The sequence below is a fragment of the Somniosus microcephalus genome, chromosome 14, assembly GCF_052327205.1.
Source record: "Somniosus microcephalus isolate GS21.2 chromosome 14, FLI_Smic_1.0, whole genome shotgun sequence".
Taxonomy (NCBI): domain Eukaryota; kingdom Metazoa; phylum Chordata; class Chondrichthyes; order Squaliformes; family Somniosidae; genus Somniosus; species Somniosus microcephalus.
This window is the reverse complement of record NC_141000.1, coordinates 92,887,816-92,906,434: the sequence shown is the minus strand read 5'-3', so window position 1 is coordinate 92,906,434 and position 18,619 is coordinate 92,887,816. Positions and strand designations below refer to the sequence as shown.

Here is an 18,619-nt window from a genome sequence, read left to right as displayed (position 1 = left end):
CCACCGTCAATGTTCTGTTGGTAATTACGTGGTGGCCCTCAGCGGCGAGGGTTGTAACGGCGGTAACGATTTCGGTCCGCGGCATATCGGCTTCCTTGAATTGGAACTCCACCTGAACCAGTGACGTTTGCCGCCTCTGCACCCTTTTTACCTTCCACTGCGTCAAACTCCACAGTTTCACCGTCTCCAACACTGCGTAGATATTTCCGTGGGTTATTCTTCTTTATGGCAGTCTGATGTACAAATACATCTTCCTTTGTATCATTCCTGTTGATGAATCCATAGCCATTTCGTACGTTGAACCACTTTACTGTTCCAAGAACCTTTGTTGCGATGACTTTCTTCTCCCCGGGGGATTTGGGCTTGTCGGGCTGTGGCTGCTGCTGCTGTTCGGGTTGCTGCTCAACTATTGTGTGAAATACCTCGGCTGAGTCAACTGTTGTTGTTCTCTCTGAGGTCGGCAGTGGTAAACGTGACAAACCATCGGCATTGCCATGTTGCTTGGTCCCCTTGTATTCAATATCATACAGGTGAGCCCCTAGGAAGAGTGACCATCGCTGTAGTTATTGTGCCGTCATCACTGGAACGCCCTTCCTTGGGTTGAAGATTGAAACGAGAGGCTGGTGGTCAGTTAACAGTGTAAACTGTTGACCATACAAGTAGTGGTTGAATTTCTTGACTCCCCACACAAGGCTGAGGGCCTCTCGGTCAATCTGTGCATAATTGCGTTCAGCTGTAGTCAATGATCTTGACGCAAAGGCTATTGGTCTTTCTGAGCCGTCTGGGAACTTATGTGACAACACGGCACCAATGTTATGGGGTGAAGCATCACATGCCAGTCGAATAGGTAAGTGTTAAGTCTGTGTGTTCTAGTTGTATTTAAGATTAATTACTGACACAGACTACAAGAATAACGTTTCAACAGGTCTTTATTAGTTGGAGGTCAGGGCTATACTAACAGCAATATCACTAAACAGTACTTATATACCGGTGGTCACCACCGGTATTACGTATACAGCAGCCAGAGAAAGTAGTACATCTCTTAAGGTGGAACAGGCTTAAGTTCTCTTAAGGTGGAACAGGTTACATACACCACAATCCTCCCTTTTTAGCTTAACAGTCATATCCCCATTTAACATAACATAATAACATATATACATATATAACTTCAGGTATAAACAGTTCAAAGGTTCAGTCTCTCAGGAGGCCTTCTGATTCGGGTTGGATAACGCCTTTCAGTGGTCTCTGATTCTTGTTGTTGAGGTGACTCCTCTAGTTGGTTTCCTATGTATTGGACGTCATCATCAGGTACATTCCCTGACGAGGTAGATGCTTCAGGTTCATTAACGTCTTCCACAGTTGTCTCTGTCGCAACCATGGGTTCGACCCTTGCTCTCGATTCTACCAGTTGATCCGCATGACACCTTATCACATTGTTACCAATATCTACTGTGTACATCAGAGGTCCTTGTCTGGCCCGAATTGTTCCGGACTGCCATTTTTCGTTTCCATAGTCCCTTGCCAACACTGGTTGTCCTACATCGAAACTTCGAGTGGTCTTGTTATTAATATGCCGGAACTGTTTGTTTTCCACTTCCCTCCGCACATTTGGTTTTAACAAGTCCAACCTGGACCGCAACCTCCTGTTATAAAACATCATGGCAGGACTTTGGTTAGTTACTGCATGAGCGGCGTTTCGATATGCCATTAGGAAATTGTCCACCTTGTGTTGTAGCGGAATCTGATCATCGTTCATGGCCTTTATTGCCTTTTTGAATGTTTGGACAAATCTCTCGGCCAACCCGTTTGTCGCCGGATGATATGGGGCAGAGGTATAATGTTTCACCCCATTCTTCTTTAAGAATTTTTGGAATTCTTCCGACACGAACTGTGGTCCGTTGTCCAAACATATCTGTTCTGGCAATCCGTTCCTTGCGAATATTGTTCTTAACACCGCAATTGTCTTTTCTGAAGTAGTGGTATTCATCTTGATCACTTCTGGCCATTTGGAATGTGCGTCCACCGCAATTAGGAACATGGAGTCCATGAATGGACCAGCAAAGTCAATATGTACGCGTTGCCATGGGGCTGAAGGCCATTCCCATGGGTGTAGCGGTGCGATCGGAGGTGCATTTTGCACTTTTTGGCACCCAGCGCAGCTTTTCGTCAACTCCTCTATCTGTTGGTCAATACCCGGCCACCATACATAAGCCCTAGCAAGACTTTTCATCTTAACTCCCCCCAGATGACCTTCATGCAGTTCCTTTAGAATTCTTTCCCTTAACTTGGGAGGAATAATCACTCTTGTCCCGTACATCAAAGTACCATGGCAGACGGACAGCTGGTCTCGCCTTGCCGAGAATGCCGGTAACAGAGGATCACCATGTGTTGGCCATCCCTTCACTGTCACCTCGTAGACTCGGGACAGTGTCGGGTCGTTCCTGGTTTCTCTTTCAATACTTGCATTGGTGACTGGTAAACACTCGATGATGGTCGAATGAAATAACTCAACAGGGTCAACTTTCGTCGTCTCTTCTTCTTCAGGTAGTGGCAGGCGCGACAGCCCATCAGCATTGCCATGCTGCTTTGTACCTTTGAATTCTATTTGATATTGATGTGCCCCTAGGAAAAGGGACCATCTCTGGAGTCTCTGTGCTGTCATCACCGAAACACCCTTCTTAGGGTTAAAAATGGATACCAACGGCTGATGGTCTGTCAGAAGTGTGAATTTTTGGCCCTGCAGGTAATGATTAAACTTCTTCACTCCCCATACAAGGCTGAGAGCCTCCCTATCGATCTGCGCATAGTTGCGCTCAGCGGAGGTCAATGATCTGGATGCAAACGCGACTGGCCTTTCCGTGCCATTTGGCAACTTGTGTGAGAGTACTGCCCCAATACCATATGGAGAAGCATCACAAGCCAACCGAATAGGCAGTGTCGGGTTGAAGTGAGCCAACACTTCCTCTGAGGTGATCAATTCTTTGCTTTTGCGAAATGCCTTCTTACAGTTTTCGCTCCATTCCCATGGTACCCCCTTCTGTAAAAGAGCGTTCAGCGGGTGCAGTACCGTGGATAGATTCGGTAGAAACTTATGGTAATAGTTAATCAATCCTAGAAACGACCTCAACTGAGAGACATTATCCGGAGCGGGAGCCTTTACAACTGCCTCTATCTTGTCAGGAGACTTATGAAGCCCCTTCCGGTCAATGACATGACCACAGTACGAGGTCCGCTTCTGAAAGAACTCACATTTCTGCCGATTAACTCGAAGTCCATACTCTTTCAGTCTGTTGAGCACCAGTTCCAAGTTTGCGAGGTGTTCTTCATCACCATCTCCTGTAATCAGAATATCGTCCAGGTAACATTGTGTGCCTGGAATTCCCTGTAATACCTGCTCCATGGCCCTCTGCCAAATTGCTGGAGCCGATGCCACTCCAAAAACCAGCCTATTATACCGGTACAAACCTCTATGCGTGTTGATCGTGAGGTACTGGCGTGACTCTTCTTCAACCTCCATCTGCAAGTACGCCTGCGCCAGGTCTATCTTGGTGAAGTGTTTCCCGCCAGACAACGAAGCAAAAATATCCTCAATCCGCGGAAGCGGATACTGCACCGTGTGAAGCACCGGATTAACGGTGATCTTGAAGTCTCCACAGATGCGAACCTTCCCTGGTTCTCCTGGCTTGTTGCTCGAAGGATGTTTCATAACGGGAACAATGGGCGTAGCCCACTCACTCCAATCTACCTTAGACAGTACACCGGAACGCTCTAGCGCTTCCAGTTCCGCTTCTACAGCAGGTCGTATTGCATAGGGTACCGGTCTGGCTTTGAAAAATTTTGGGTGTGCATGTTCATCAATCTTGATGTTTGCCGTAATTCCTCTCAGTGTTCCCAGTCCCTGCTGGAACACCTCTTTAGCATCATCCAATATTCTGGACAATCGTTTAGGTTTGACATCTGTTTCCCCGGAATCTACCGTTAGTGCCTTTAAGGAGTGCCAGTCCATATTCATTTTCCTAATCCACTCCCGTCCCAGTAGTGGTGGACCTCCTTCAGGTAGCACATATAAGTCCATTACTTGGCTTTCTTTGCCCTTGTGGACCACTTTTACCTCTATCTTTCCGATAGGGTACACTCTTTGCCCCGTGTATGTTTTCAATATAATCTCCGTATCCCATAGGGGAATATGTTGGAATAACCTTTTGTAATCTTTCTTATTCATGACCGTCAATGCCGATCCAGTGTCCAATTCCATCTTTACTTGGACTCCTGCTATCTGAAGAGTGACCCAAATTGTCTGGAGATCTGCATCCTTACCAACGTTGTGTACTCTTAAGCTACCCAGTTCATTACTGCTGGCGTCTGAATCTGACTTCTGTTCGTTCGAACTGTTCTTTGTCACCTTGTGTACCTTTATGTATTTTCCTTGCGGTGACTTTTTGTTGCTGGTCTTCTTTCCTGACCGGCATACTTTAGCTATGTGGCCAAGCCTGCCACACGTTCTGCATTCTTGGTTTTTAAACCAACACTGGTTCTGATCGTGCGTTGTCTTTCCACAACGATAACATTTTACAGTACTCAAAACCAATTGATTTGTACTGAGTTCCGGTGACCGTAGCTGCATTACTGCCATGCCTCTTGCTGCGGCTTCGTGTGATGCTGCCATAGTGACTGCTTTCTCAAGCGTCAGCTCATTCTCCTCGAGCAGTCGCTTTTGTGTATCTTCTTTTAATAATCCACACACAAATTTATCTCTTAGCGCATCTGTTAGTCCCGTTCCAAACTGACAGTACTTTGCTAGCTTACGCAATGCCATTAAATATTCAGCATTGCTTTCATCTTTCAGCTGCTTTCTGCTGTAAAATTTAAATCGTTCCGCTAGCATCAGCGGCGTGGGGTTTAGATGATTTCTCAGGACAGTAACAATCTCCTCGAACGTCTTCTCCACCGGTTCATCTGGTGATAAAAGGTGTTTCAATTGCCCGTATGTCTTCGCACCCATTAAGTTTAATAAAGTTAGTGCTTTCTCATCATCTGGGATTTTATTTGCTTTACAATAATTTTGTATGCGTTCTACATACGTGGCCCAATCTTCGATGTCGCTATCAAAGGTATTAATGTTCCCATGTTTATGCATCGTTGCAATTTTTTTTTTTTAGTGATTTCCCTTTTTCCAAGATGGCGGCTTCCCACTCTTGTCTTCGTCCTCCGCCAACAAAATGGCGGTTTCCCGCGCTTGGCGGTCTTTCCCGCGCTCGCCTTCTTCACCCGCTGGCTGCAATGGCATTTGGCGTGCCGCTGCTGCTCCCCTTTCCCAGCGGTTAGTAACTCCCCGACGCTGTCTCCGCTTCACCGTGGCTCCCTCGGGCATTCGCGCTTCCCCGATGTCGCGTCTCGCAGCCCTTCTTGCAGCCCGGTTATTAGCACCGGCTGCGTTCGTCTTCACCGCGGCTCTCGCGCCTTCAGTCGCCCCAGACGCTGCGCCTTTTTGGCCCGAATGCGGCCCGGCCCTTATCACCAGCCACGATCGATGTCCCCGCGCTGTGCCTTTCGGCCCGAATGCGGCCCGCCCCTTATCTCCGGTCGCGATCGATCTCACCGCCCTTATTCTTCTGTCTTCCCTCCCCGTCTGTACAGCCAACGCGGCCGACTTTCTGCTCGCGTCGCTGACCGGCTTACCCACCACCGAGGTAGAAGGAAGATAGCTGACTGCCGCTGATGGAGGCTTCGAGTTCAGGATATCTTCTGCACTCCGGGTTCTCGATGCCTGCCACGCGACGTGTCTTCCAGCAGGGTGATGAGGGTGGATGCCTCTCTTCGACGCCCGTTCTGTGGACGAAGCCACCGTGGATATAAACTGCCGCAGGGTAAGAATCGGACTCATCGCCACTGTTAAGTCTGTGTGTTCTAGTTGTATTTAAGATTAATTACTGACACAGACTACAAGAATAACGTTTCAACAGGTCTTTACTAGTTGGAGGTCAGGGCTATACTAACAGCAATATCACTACACAGTACTTATATACCGGTGGTCACCACCGGTATTACGTATACAGCAGCCAGAGAAAGTAGTACATCTCTTAAGGTGGAACAGGCTTAAGTTCTCTTAAGGTGGAACAGGTTACATACACCACAGTAAGGATGGGTCAAAGTGAGCTAGCACCTTTTCTGAAGTAATGAGTCTTTTACTCTCTTGAAAAGCTTGTTCACAGCTTTCACTGTGACCCTGTCTGTAGCAGTGCATTTAGTGGATGTAACACTGTGGATAGATTGGGCAAGAACTTGTGATAGTAGTTCAGCAGTCCAAGATATGATCTCAACTGAGACACATTTTCAGGTGTTGGTGCATTAATCACAGCTTCAATCTTGTCTGGAGACTTGTATAAACCGTCCTTGTCAATCACATGTCCACAGTATGAGATTTCCTTTTTGAAAAACTCACACTTGTCTCGGTTCGCTCGGAGCCCATACTCCCGTAACCTGATGAGCACCTGTTCAAGGTTGGAAAGGTGGTCGTTGTCATTCTTGCCAGTAATGATGATGTCATCAAGATAACACTGAATACCTGGGATCCCCTGCAGGACTTGGTCCATTGCCCTTTGCCAGATTGCAGGAGCTGATGCTATTCCGAATACCAGCCGATTGTACTGGTAAAGGCCATTGTGTGTATTTATTGTCAGGTACTTCTTTGATGCATCATCAATTTCCATTTGGAGATAGGCCTGGGCCAAGTCAATCTTTGTGAAGCGTTCCCCTCTTGACAGGGAAGCAAAGATGTCCTCAATGCGAGGCAATGGGTACTGTACTGTGTGGAGGACTGGGTTAACAGTCACTTTAAAGTCTCCGCAGATGTGCACTTTTCGTGGCTTTCCTGGTTTTGTGCTGGAGGTTTTGCCCCCATGTGACATTTTACCACAGCGATAGCACTTCTTTTCTTGTTTCAGTGACATTTTGTTAGTGGAATATTCCAGGGATTTTTGTTGAATTTCTAATGCGCCACGTGCTGCTGCTTCCATTGAAATTGCAATACTTAGAGCCTTCTCCAAGGTGAGATCTTTTTCAGACAGGAGCTTCTTTTGTGTGCTTTCACTTTGCATACCACACACAAATCTGTCCCTCAATGTGTCTGATAAGCCCACTCCAAATTGGCAATGTTCTGATAATTTGCGCAACTTTGCCAAATATTCAGAAATGCTTTCATTTTTGCTCTGGTTCCGTTTATGGAATTTAAATCTTTCGGCTATGAGCAGTGGTCTGGGGCTCAAATGGCCTTGGAGTGTGTCCACTATTTGTTTGAATGTTTTGTTTGCTGGCTTTTCAGGGGTTAATAAACTACGTAGTAGCCCGTATGTCTTTGCGCCCATAACACTCAGCAAAACAGTGGCTTTCTTTTCTACCTCCACTCCGTTAGCCTCACAGTACAACTCCACTCTTTCAATATAAGTTGCCCAGTCTTCAATGCTGCTATCAAATGCTGCAATCGTGCCAATCATCGCCATTTTTTTTTCCAAACCCGTTTTTCTTTCTTTACTAGTTAGCTAGCATCATGCAAGTCCTGTGCACTTTTCACTTGACTTACGTATCCCCTGCCTAGCTTAGCAAGCGTACTCCGTTTTCTCTACCTTCTCGCTCCTTTCTTCCAAGTTTCGGTGTCCTCTGGATGCGATGCCAGAATAGGAAGATGTAGGTTCATAATTCTCGTCGCCAATCTGTTGTGTTTGTACCGCTACACACAACTACATAAAATAATAAAGCAGCAGAGACTGAGAGTAACTTCAAGTGATCTTTACTGGGTAACTGGAACTTCGGCACTGACTGTACAAATCGATACGCGTCTGTTATATACACTCGCAACTAAGGATATACATCCGCAATACAAATTAGCCCCTTCAGTGTTGGAAAAATTCACTGAGGCTGCCTCGTTGTAGCCACCGGGAATCCCCAGCCGCCTACAGTTAAACCTGCAAAGTTAAAGTAGAGGCTTCAGGCCTCATTATAACATTTAAATTGCCAACCCGCCTCCTAGCAGTGGGTTGGCAGCCCCCCCATCCCCCCGCCGTTCCTCCTGAGTGAAAGGTGAAAGTTGGTGCCGGGATTCACATTTTTTCAATTTTCACTTCCCCCCCCATATCTCCAACCCATCCGTTCTTCCCTCTGAAAATTCCAGCCATTGTCTCTGTTTTTGAGCACCTTTATTAATACTTTTATTTGAAAGTCTCATTCCAGCTTGGACTTAATATGGTAGATATTTTTTGCCCTTTGAACCAAGGGAATGACCATTTCCCTGAGTGCAAAGAGCAGGAATGGGTGGATACCTGTTTTGATAGGTCTATGGCCCTTTTAATTGCCCCAGGATTTCCAGGGCTTCCCTGGTGAGAGGAGCTGGGTCTGTGCCTGCAGTAATCACACCTATGATGGGCCTGCTAATGAAGCGGGAGTTGGGATTCCCAGCCTCCCACTTCACTTTCCCAAAGGAATGTTCACATGGAGCTAAGGTCTGTCCCTGCACCCCTCCGATTGGAATGTCAGCGGGGGTCCCGGGGGCAGGTCAAAGACAGGCAGGATGTTTTGTGGCTTTTGGTACCTCCATCAGCAGGGGGAAGGCCCCAGTCCTGGAACCTGATACACAGCTGCAGGTCTGAGTTTATGTGCTTGGCCCTGGGTCACGGTAATGGTTCAATTCCCCTCCTTCCACCATCTAATCGCCTTCCCTCTCATGTTTGGCTTTGGTTCCAAAGTCATTGGCATCACTCTACTAAATAGCCCAAGAATCATTCTTACTGAGTTAGCTTAGATGGTGAGTGTTGACAAGTGAATCAACTGTGATTGGCATCGCAATCAAACCCAATATTATCCTCGTACAACATCCATGGTGCAGGAACTTTCCAACGGGGGCATTATTGAATAATATTTGGATATCTTTAATTTATTTGTTCCTCTCCTCTGTAGTCCAAGGCATAGAGGCTAATTGTAGTGCCCCGTTCTCATTCTCCAGCTCAAATCAACTCATTCAACAATAGCTCAAAACTGGTAAAGTTCCTGACGGGAATGAATCGGTACTCCACCAGTTGGTGCTGTTTCTCACTGGGGAGCAGTTACAAACGATTCTAATGCCCGAGGCAAAGAGGATTGAATATAGGAAAGTTGTAAACTTAGTTGAAACCCCATCTATTTATTGGAATATAAACATGTTTCTGTCCTTTTCCAAAAACCTAATCTGTTAATGGTAACACACTTCGCAGCTTAACTGCTCCGTGGCCTCGAAATTTGTCTCGGGCAGCGGCACATAATGGGTGGTATTGGATCGACCATCCATTATCCACAGCGCCTGGTAGTCAGTTCCATTGACTGCTAGGCACTGCGTATAACGGGCGACCGATCCGATGCGCAACCCCACCCTCGAGATGAATTTCTGGCCGGTATCTCTCAGCCACAGTCCCAGGTTCCAGTCCCTGGCTCCAGCCTCCAGCCCAATCACAGGCCACAAGTTTCTTTTTTTTTTTGACTGTATGTTTTGCAGTGATGCTGTTTGAAAGGATGTGCTCCGCCCAGCCTCATACCTGTTAACATCAGCAAAATTATGGCTAAGCCTGTTAAATAACATTATAATTTCTGCTTTAGGTCTTAAAAAGATTGACCTTGGCAATCCTCAGCACATCGGCCCTCACCTTGCTGTGGACTTGGTAAACAACATCGTGATGGGTTTTCATCTTCATGGCCAACCACTTCGATTCGCCCCAATTTCAAGTTTGGATATTCAGTACATTGCAAATAAACTGGATGAAATTAAGGGAGGAAAAAACACAGTTATAGCCTTGACCATATGGTCCCATTTCAGCAATATTGCAGTAGAACCATACATCCGAAGACTACAGAATATCCGGAGGTCAATTCTACAGCTGCTACGCAGGAGTCCAGATACACTGGTTGTAATAAAGACTGCCAATCTCCAGGCCCTTCCAGGAAATATCAGTCTCTTCAGCAGTGACTGGTACAACTTTCAGCTTGATTTAGTGCTGAGAAAGATGTTCACAGGCATCAACGTGGCATTTGTGGATGCATGGGAGATGACACTAGCACATTACCTGCCACATAACTTACACCCCAAGCGAGTCATTGTAAAGAATCAAATAGATGTGTTTCTTTCATATGTGTGCCCTTCTGAAAAGGGATAAATACTGTATTAGATCTGTTCCAACCAGGTTTTGGTTATCATGTGATTTAAAATCTAAACAGTGCCATCAGAACTCTTAGGTTTGTGTAACTACTAGAATTAATGTGCATTTTTAAACCAATTGTCTTTTTAAAACAACTGGTAATTTTTGAATTGTTCAAGTGTGGGCGTATTCATTGTGATTGTAACCAAAAGAGGCTTTTATTTTTGTTTTGTAGAAATGATCCATTATCTTCTTAGGCAGTCCCTCGGAACCGAGGATGACTTGCATCCACATTAAAAATGAGTTTTGAGGTGACTGATGAGTCCAATGCGGTCTCTGTCTCAGTCTCTGTCACAGGTGGGGCAGACGATGGTCGAAGGGGCGGATGGGTGGGGTGCTTGGGTTGACGTGCGCTCCTTCCGCTGGCTACGCTTGGCTTCCGCTTGCTCCCGGTGAAGAGACTCGAGGTGTTCAGCGCCTTCCCGGATGCTTCTCCTCCACTTTGTGCAGTCTTGGGTCAGGGATTCCCAAGTGTCGGTGGGGATGTTACACTTTTTCAAGGAGGCTTTGAGGATGTCCTTGAAGCGTTTCCTCTGCCCACCTGGGGCTCTCTTGCATTAAGACTGGAGCAAGGGTGATGGAGTTTGTCTTTTTAAAGGAACTGCTGTACATGGTTATTTACTGTATTGCAGAGGGGCTTTTCCCAAAGCAAGGTAGAGTACAACACTGTTTTGTGGTGCTGGAAGTGTGGCAAACTCCACCTCCCTTATTATCAATGGAACTTTGCCTCAGGTCAATGATGAAAGCTATTTGAAAGCTCAGGATACGGAGAGCGAGGAGGGAACGCACCGAGGGACAAGGGTGCAATAGAATACAAACCTAAGGCTAAAGATTGTGAGGGACAGAGGACTGGGGAAGTGCTGTGGAGAAGAAACAGGAGAAGTGAGGTAACTTTGGCTTTCATGTTGAAACATTGAAAGAAACCTGCAAAGACTGAAAAGATTGTTGAGGGAGAAGAGAAAGTCTGTGGGTAAAGAGAATGGGAACATTTGCTGCTTGATTTCTCTTCCCACCAATAGACACAAAAACAAGGCAAGAAAGTGAATAATATTAGCAGAGAGATTGCAAGGACATAAAAGTTAAAGGAACAATATTGATGAATGGAAAGCAAAAAAATGAGGGTTTCCATTGGGAATACAGTAAGGGGTTTAAGTTAGCTGGGTCTGATAGACCTATTTTTTCTTTATATATTTTAGGTGGGGATAATGAAGAGAAATAAAGCTTTGTCAGTTTTAAGAAATATTTTTATTTCTGATTTTCAAAATTACAACCATAATATAGGCAACCAACGTGGCTGAACCAATATAAGCCTTCAACCTATGGTGAAATGATGCCCAAGCCTTTTATTGTCCACCTGTCCTCATAGCAAAGAGATTTGACTACTGAGGCAACCTTGGTCAGTTGTTAGTTTGGAGATAGTGTTCCTACTGACCAATCCAGGTCCAGTTCCTAGCAGTTCCTAGAACACGAGTCATAGCCTGTGGTCAGAGAAACTCCAGTATGATTAGGACAGGTTGGGTGATTGGGCAGATGCATGGCAGATGCAGTATAATGTGGATAAATGCAAGGTTATCCACTTTGGTGGCAAAAACAGGAAGGCAGATTATTATCTGAATGGCAATAGATTGGGAAAAGGGGAAGTGCAATGAGACCTGGGTGTCCTTGTGCACCAGTCACTGAAGGTAAGCATGCAGGTGCAGCAGGCGGTTAAGAAGGCAAATGGTATGTTGGCCTTCATAGCAAGAGGATTCGAGTACAGGAGCAAGGATGTCTTGCTGCAGTTGTACAGGGCCTTGGTGAGACCACATCTTGAGTATTGTGTGCAGTTTTGATCACCTTATCTGAGGAAGGATGTTCTTGCCATGGAGGGAGTGCTGCGAATATTCACCAGACTGATATCTAGGATGGCAGGAATGACATATGAAGAGAGATTGGGTCGATTGGGAATGTATTTGCTAGAGTTTAGAAGAATGAGTGGGGATCTCATTGAAACTTATAAAATTCTAACAGGACTAGACAGACTAGATGCAGGAAAGATGTTCCCGATGGCGGAGGAGTCCAGAACCAGGGGTCAGAGGCTAAGGATAAGGGGTATGCCATTTAGGACTGAGATGAGGAGGAATTTCTTCAGCCAGACAATGGTGAACCTGTGGAATTCTTTACCACAGAAGGCAGTTGAGGCCAATTCATTAAATATATTCAAGAAGTTGTTAGATATATTTCTTAAGGCTAAAGGGATCAAGGGATATGGAGAGAAAGCAGGGACAGGGTACTGAATTTGGATGATCAGCCATGATCTTATTAAATGGCGGAACAGGCTCGAGGGGCCGAATGGCCTACTGCTGCTCCTAGCTTCTATGTTTCTATGTTTCTATGTCAGGGCAATGGATTTACAGTGGCTGGCATGAAGTTCCCTTTTTACTACATGGATTTCTACAATTCTATTCATTTTTCTATGAAAACTTTAAAACAATGACCTTTTTTGGGTTAAGTCTTTGGGGTTATAATAACAGGGCTGTTGACAGGATGGTGGATTATATATATGTTATATAAGAGAAAAGTGCTTTCATGGTGTAAAAATGTGTCCTACAGTTCTAAAATAATGAATAATAAAATTATTTGAAAAAAAACTGCATCTTTAAATGATTGGATCAGGATAATCCTGATCATAGCTGCCATTTCTGTTTTGTTTCTGAGGTTGTGGGTTGAAGCATAATGATTTTCAGCCCCTATAGGCAGGAAAACTGGGGAAGTTGCCCTATAATCCACTGTGGCTCATCTCTTCTGAGCATATGTGGAAGAAGTGAGCCACAGTGGATTATGGGGCTACTTCACAGGGCTTGTTTCCCAACCTCCAGAGTAAACATTGTGACAAGGGGTTGTAAAAGCTGATGTCCACATGAAAAGTGAACAGATTGGCAGGTATGGGCAGAATTTACTGCATGTCACTACAACTCCATTGCTGGCGACCTGAGATGTTAATTGATTTGGAGGTGGTGTGGAGGAGATGACAGGCACTTGCACATTCTTTGAACCTGTTCTCAATTTTGAGTTTATTGGGCTATGATTTTGGAGGAGGTCAAGTCAAAATCGCTCTTGGGCCCAATCCACTAAATTGCATTTTAGGGCTCCCTGTTGAAGTTCCCCAGGACTCAAGCATTGGGCCCCAGAGTCATAGAAATTTATGGCACAGAAGGAGGCCTTTCGGCCCATCGTGCCTGCTGGCCAAAAGAGCTATCTAGCCTAATCCCACTTTCTGGGTCTTGGTCCATAGCCTTATAGGTTATGGCACTTCAAGCGCATAGCCAAGTACTATTTAAATGCGATAAGTGTTTCTGCCTCTACCATTCTTACAGGCATTGAATTCCAGACTCCCACAACCCTCTGGGTAAACAAAGTTCTTCTCAACTCCTCTCTAATCCTTCTACCAATTACTTTAAATCTATGTCCCCTGGTTATTGATCTCCCTGCTGAGGGAAATAGGTCTTTCCTATCCACTCCACCTAGGCCCCTCATAATTTTATACACTTCAATTAAATCTCCCCTCAGCCTCCTCTATTCCAAAGAAAACCACCCTAGCCTATCCAATCTTTCCTCATAGCTAAAATTCTCATGTCCTGGCAGCATTTTTTTCAGTTGTTCATGGGATGTGGACGTCACTGGCAAGGCCAGCATTTATTTCCCATCCCTAATTGCCCTTGAGAAGGTGGTGGTGAGTCGCCTTCTTGAACCGCTGCAGTCCGTGTGGTGAAGGTACTCCCACAGTGCTGTTAGGGAGGTAGTTCCAGGATTTTGACCCAGCGACGATGAAGGAACAGCGATATATTTCCAAGTCAGGATAGTGTGTGACTTGCAGGGGAATTTGGAGGTGATGGTATTCCCATGTATCTGCTGCTTTTGTCCTTCTATGTGGTAAAAGTCGCGGGTTTCAGAGGCGCTGTCGAAGAAGCCTTGGCGAGTTGCTGCAGTACATCTTGTAGATGGTACATACTGAAGGCATGGTGCGCTGGTGGTGGAGGGAGTGAATGTTTAAGGTGGTGGATGGGGTGCCACTCAAGAGGGCTGGTTTGTCCTGGATGGTGTCGAGCTTCTTCAGTGTTGTTGGAGCTGCACTCATCCAGGCAAGTGGAGAGTATTCCATTACACTCCTGACTTGTGCCTTGTAGATATTAGAAAGGCTTTGGGGAGTCAGGAAGTGAGACACGCGCCACTGAATACCCAGCCACTGACCTGCTCTTGTAGCCACAGTATTTATGTGGCTGGTCCAGGTTCTGGTCAATGGTGACCCCCAGGATGTTGATGGTGGAGGATTCGGTCATGGTAATCCCATTGAATGTCAAGGGGAGGTGGGTAGACTCTGTCTTGTTGGAGATAGTCATTGCCTGGCAAGTGTGTGGCATGAATGTTACCTGCCACTTATTAGCCCAAGCCTGAATGTTATCCAGGTCTTGCTGCAATCGGGCATGGGCTGCTTCATTATCTGAGGAGTTACGAATAGAACTGAACACAGTGCAATCATCAGCGAACATCCCCACTTCTGACCCTATGATGGAGGGAGGGTCATTGATGAAGCAGCAGCAGATGGTTGGGCCTAGGACACTGCCCTGAGGAACTACTGCATCTCTCCTGGGGTTGAGATGATTTACCTCCAACAACCACAACCATCTTCCTTTGTGCTAGGTATGACTCCAGCCAGTGGAGAGTTTCCCCCCTGATTCCCATTGACTTCAATTTTACTAGGGCTCCTTGATGCCACACTTGGTTAAATGCTGCCTTGAGGTCAAGGGCAATCACTCTCACCTCACCTCTGGATTTCAGCTCTTTTATCCATGTTTGGACCAAGGCTGTAGTGAGGTCCGGAGCCATGTGGTTCTGGCGGAACACAAACCGAGCATCGGTGAGCAGAGTAAGTGCCGTATGATAGCACTGTCGACAACACCTTCCATCACTTTGCAGTAATTGGCCGGATTGGATTTGTCCTGTTTTTTGTGGACAGAACATACCTGGACAATTTTCCACATTGTTGAGTAGATGCTAATGTTGTAGCTGTACTGGAACAGCTTGGCTAGAGGCACGGCTAGTTCTGGAGCACAAGTCTTCAGCACGACAGCCGGGATATTGTCGGGGCCCACAGCCTTTGCTGTAGCCGGTGCACTCAGCCCTTTCTTGATATCATGTGGAGTGAATCAAATTGCCTGAAGATTGGCTTCTCTGGTGGTGGGGATCTCAGGAGGAGGATGAGATGGATCATCCGCTCGACACTTCTGGCTGAAGATGTTTTCGAAAGCTCGTAAATCTCCTTTGTACCCTCTCTAGTGCAATCAGATCTTTCCTGTAATGTGGTGACCAGAAATGTACGCAGTATTCTAGCTGTTCAAGCATAACCTCACTGCTCTTATATTCTATGCCTCGGCTAATAACGGAAAGCATCCCGTGTGCCTTCTTAACCGCCTTAACTAACCATCCTGCTACCTTCAGGGATCTGTGGGCATGCACTCCAAGGTCCCTCTGTTCCTCTACACTTCTTAGTAGCCTACCATTTATTGTGTACTAGCTGGGGGTGCCCGGCGTTGCCAGGGCAATTTTGGGCTGCGCGGTCTCCCTGCCCCTGTCTGTCCCCCCTCTCTCTCCCTCTCCCCCTCTCCCTGTGGTGTCCTCTCCCTCCCTCCCCTCTCCCTGCCTAGCGCCTGAGGCCCGGTGCCATTGTGATAGCGGCCGTGCGGGGCCTAGCGCTTCAGGGCCGAGGACGGCCGGCCACTGCCGCTCCCCCGACCACTGTGTGTGTCGGGCCCAGCGGTTGTGAGGCACGGCCCGAGTGAGCCCAACTTACCTGCTGCTCCGGCGGGGCGGGAGCGGGATCGGGAGCCGCAATGTGGGGGTTTCTTTTGCTGCTGCTGTCCCTGTGGGGATGGAAAAAATGGCGGCGAAGTTTAGGGAGACTGGAGGATTAGGACCCGCCCATGACTCGCTGATTGGTCAACCATCAGGTGAGTGAACTGTAGGATTGGTGAAGCAGCACGTCACTCAACGCTAATGAGAGGTAGGATTGGTCAACCGCTAATGAGTGGATTTTTGAGAATTTTTGAACGGTTTTTGTATACTCTCCAAATAATTTTTGTCTGACGACAAAGTATATACGCCTATGAGAGTCCCCTAACGATAAGGTTTCTTTCGATATAACATACGTGTAGATACGCTCTATAACTTTTGATTGTATAGCCAGACCTGTTCAACTTGTAGATCACATTTCTACAATCCTCTTGTTCTTCTGAGTGAATGCTTGTTACAAAATCAATTACTAAAATACAGAAAAATGACTTGAAGGCTTTACTTCAGAAAATGATTGTCTGATTGTATGAAGAACTGACTAAAGCTAGCTTTCTTCTCCTTTCCATAACATCTTACAAGAAGACATCAATAAACTTGCAGAATGGGCATATAATTGGCAAATGTGAGGTGTTACATTTTGGTAAGAAAAATAGGGAGGTCACATATTACTTGGAAAATAAGAATCTAAATGGGGTAGAGGAGCAAAGGGATCTCAGAGTACAAATACACAAATCATTAAAAGTATTGACATAGATTAACAAAGCCATAAAAAAAAGCAAACCAAGCACTAGGGTTTATTTCTAGAGGGAGAGAATTGAAAAGTAGGGAAGTTATGCTAAACTTGTATCGAACCTTGGTTAGACCACACTTTAGTACTGCATACAATTCTGGTCGCCATATTATAAAAATGATATAGAGGCACTGGAGAGGTGCAGAGAAGATTTACAAGGATGATACCAGAAATGGGAGGGTATAACTATCAGGAAAGGATGAACAGGCTGGGTCTCCTTTCTCTTGAAAAGAGGAGGCTGAGGGGTGACCCAATAGAGGTCTTTAATATTTGAAAGGTTTTGATAGAGTAGATACAGAGAGAGCATTTTCACTTGTGGAGAAGAGCAAAACTAGAGGCCACCAATATAAGATAGTCAGCAAGAAATCAAATAGGGAATTCAGAAGAAACCTCTTTACCCAGAGAGTGGTGAGAATGTGGAACTCGCTACCACAGGGAGTGGTTGAAGCAAATAGTATAGATGCATTTAAGGGGAGGCTAGATAAGCATATGAGGGAGAAGGGAATAGAGGGTTATGCTGATAGAGTTAGATGAGAAAGGACAGGAGGAGGCTCGAGTGGAGCATAAATGCTGGCATGGACTGGTTGGGCCGAATGACCTGTTTCTGTGCTGTATATCCTATGTAATACTATGTAATCTTCCTATCACTGTCTGTGAACCAAATCCCATGAATTCGATAGTTTAAATATAAAGGAAAACTAATTCAAAATATTCCCACACACTGGTTAGGCCACAGCGGCATACCAGCATGTGTGCTAATACTGTACCTTAATTTGATAAATGAGTTGAACAGAAAGCAACAAAACTGAAAACCGTTTTGTAGAAGCACAATAATTCCAACCCAATCATCCTAAGTGTTGATCAGTGCAAGGCCTGTGCTTCCTGCTCATCAGTACTGGCAAATACACTGGAGGACACAAGAAGTCTATGATGATGCAGCCATTTTTGTAATGGGGGTAGCTTATATCATGGACAAAACCTATGAAGTATACAATATGAGTGTGTGCATAATCGGAAATGTGAACAAAGCAAAAATTGTTCAGGAAACAAAACCAATAGAAAGAAGGGTATTTCTACTATGATAACAAGGGCTGGGTTGAGAATCAATGCTTGAAATTGTAAACTTTCTTGTCTGTGTGCTTGAATGCCACTGAGATTGACCTTGAGTGCTTCGACCATCCTTGGGGATGGAGTAAAACCAAAATGTTATACTTACCTGCAACATCTTTAGCCTTCCTGGGGACTCCTGCAGACCTTCCAGAACAGGCCATTGCACCAAGGTTCATCAGGCTCACATCCTCTAGGACACCCAAAGAGTGTAGAAAGAGGAAAACCCAGGCAGGAGCCTGCAATTGCCCCAGTCTGCCTTTTTCTTCTTCCCTGCTCCTGGGGGATGCTGATTCCTCAGACACAGGGAAGAGAAAAATCTACCCTGGAGCTTTCAGTCAGCAGGCTTCAGGCAAAAACACCTGACTTTAATACAAGGAAAATGAGCCAATCACAGAGACAGGCAAAACTATTGAATCACAGAGAATACAGATTCATACTGAGTGATCCATTGCAGCCATCAGTTATCAATAATGATAAGTTAATTTTTTAATTAATACCTATGTTGTCTCTAAGCAGTATTTCCATGACTTCCCACAGTTTCTGCTTCAATTCATATTAAGATAGAATGATCAATTTAGTCACCACAAATTTCAGCTTATGGCCTTTGTTGATAGCATGGGATGCGAAACTGCACCAGTGCAGACAACAACGCAGCTGAGGGATGTCGTAAATT

The 18,619-nt window shown here is 45.7% G+C and overlaps 1 protein-coding gene across 1 annotated transcript in view; it reads left to right on the top strand.

Annotated features, from left to right (window-relative positions):
- Positions 1–12,810, top strand: part of LOC147107703 (NXPE family member 3-like) — a 53,204-nt gene extending 40,394 nt beyond the window's left edge. Inside the window, exon 6 of the mRNA XM_086006928.1 lies at positions 9,622–12,810. Within this exon, the coding sequence (XP_085863054.1) occupies positions 9,622–10,175 (554 nt within the window). The 3' untranslated portion in view covers positions 10,176–12,810. The remainder of the gene's footprint in view (positions 1–9,621) is intronic.
- The last annotated feature ends 5,809 nt before the right edge of the window (positions 12,811–18,619 follow it).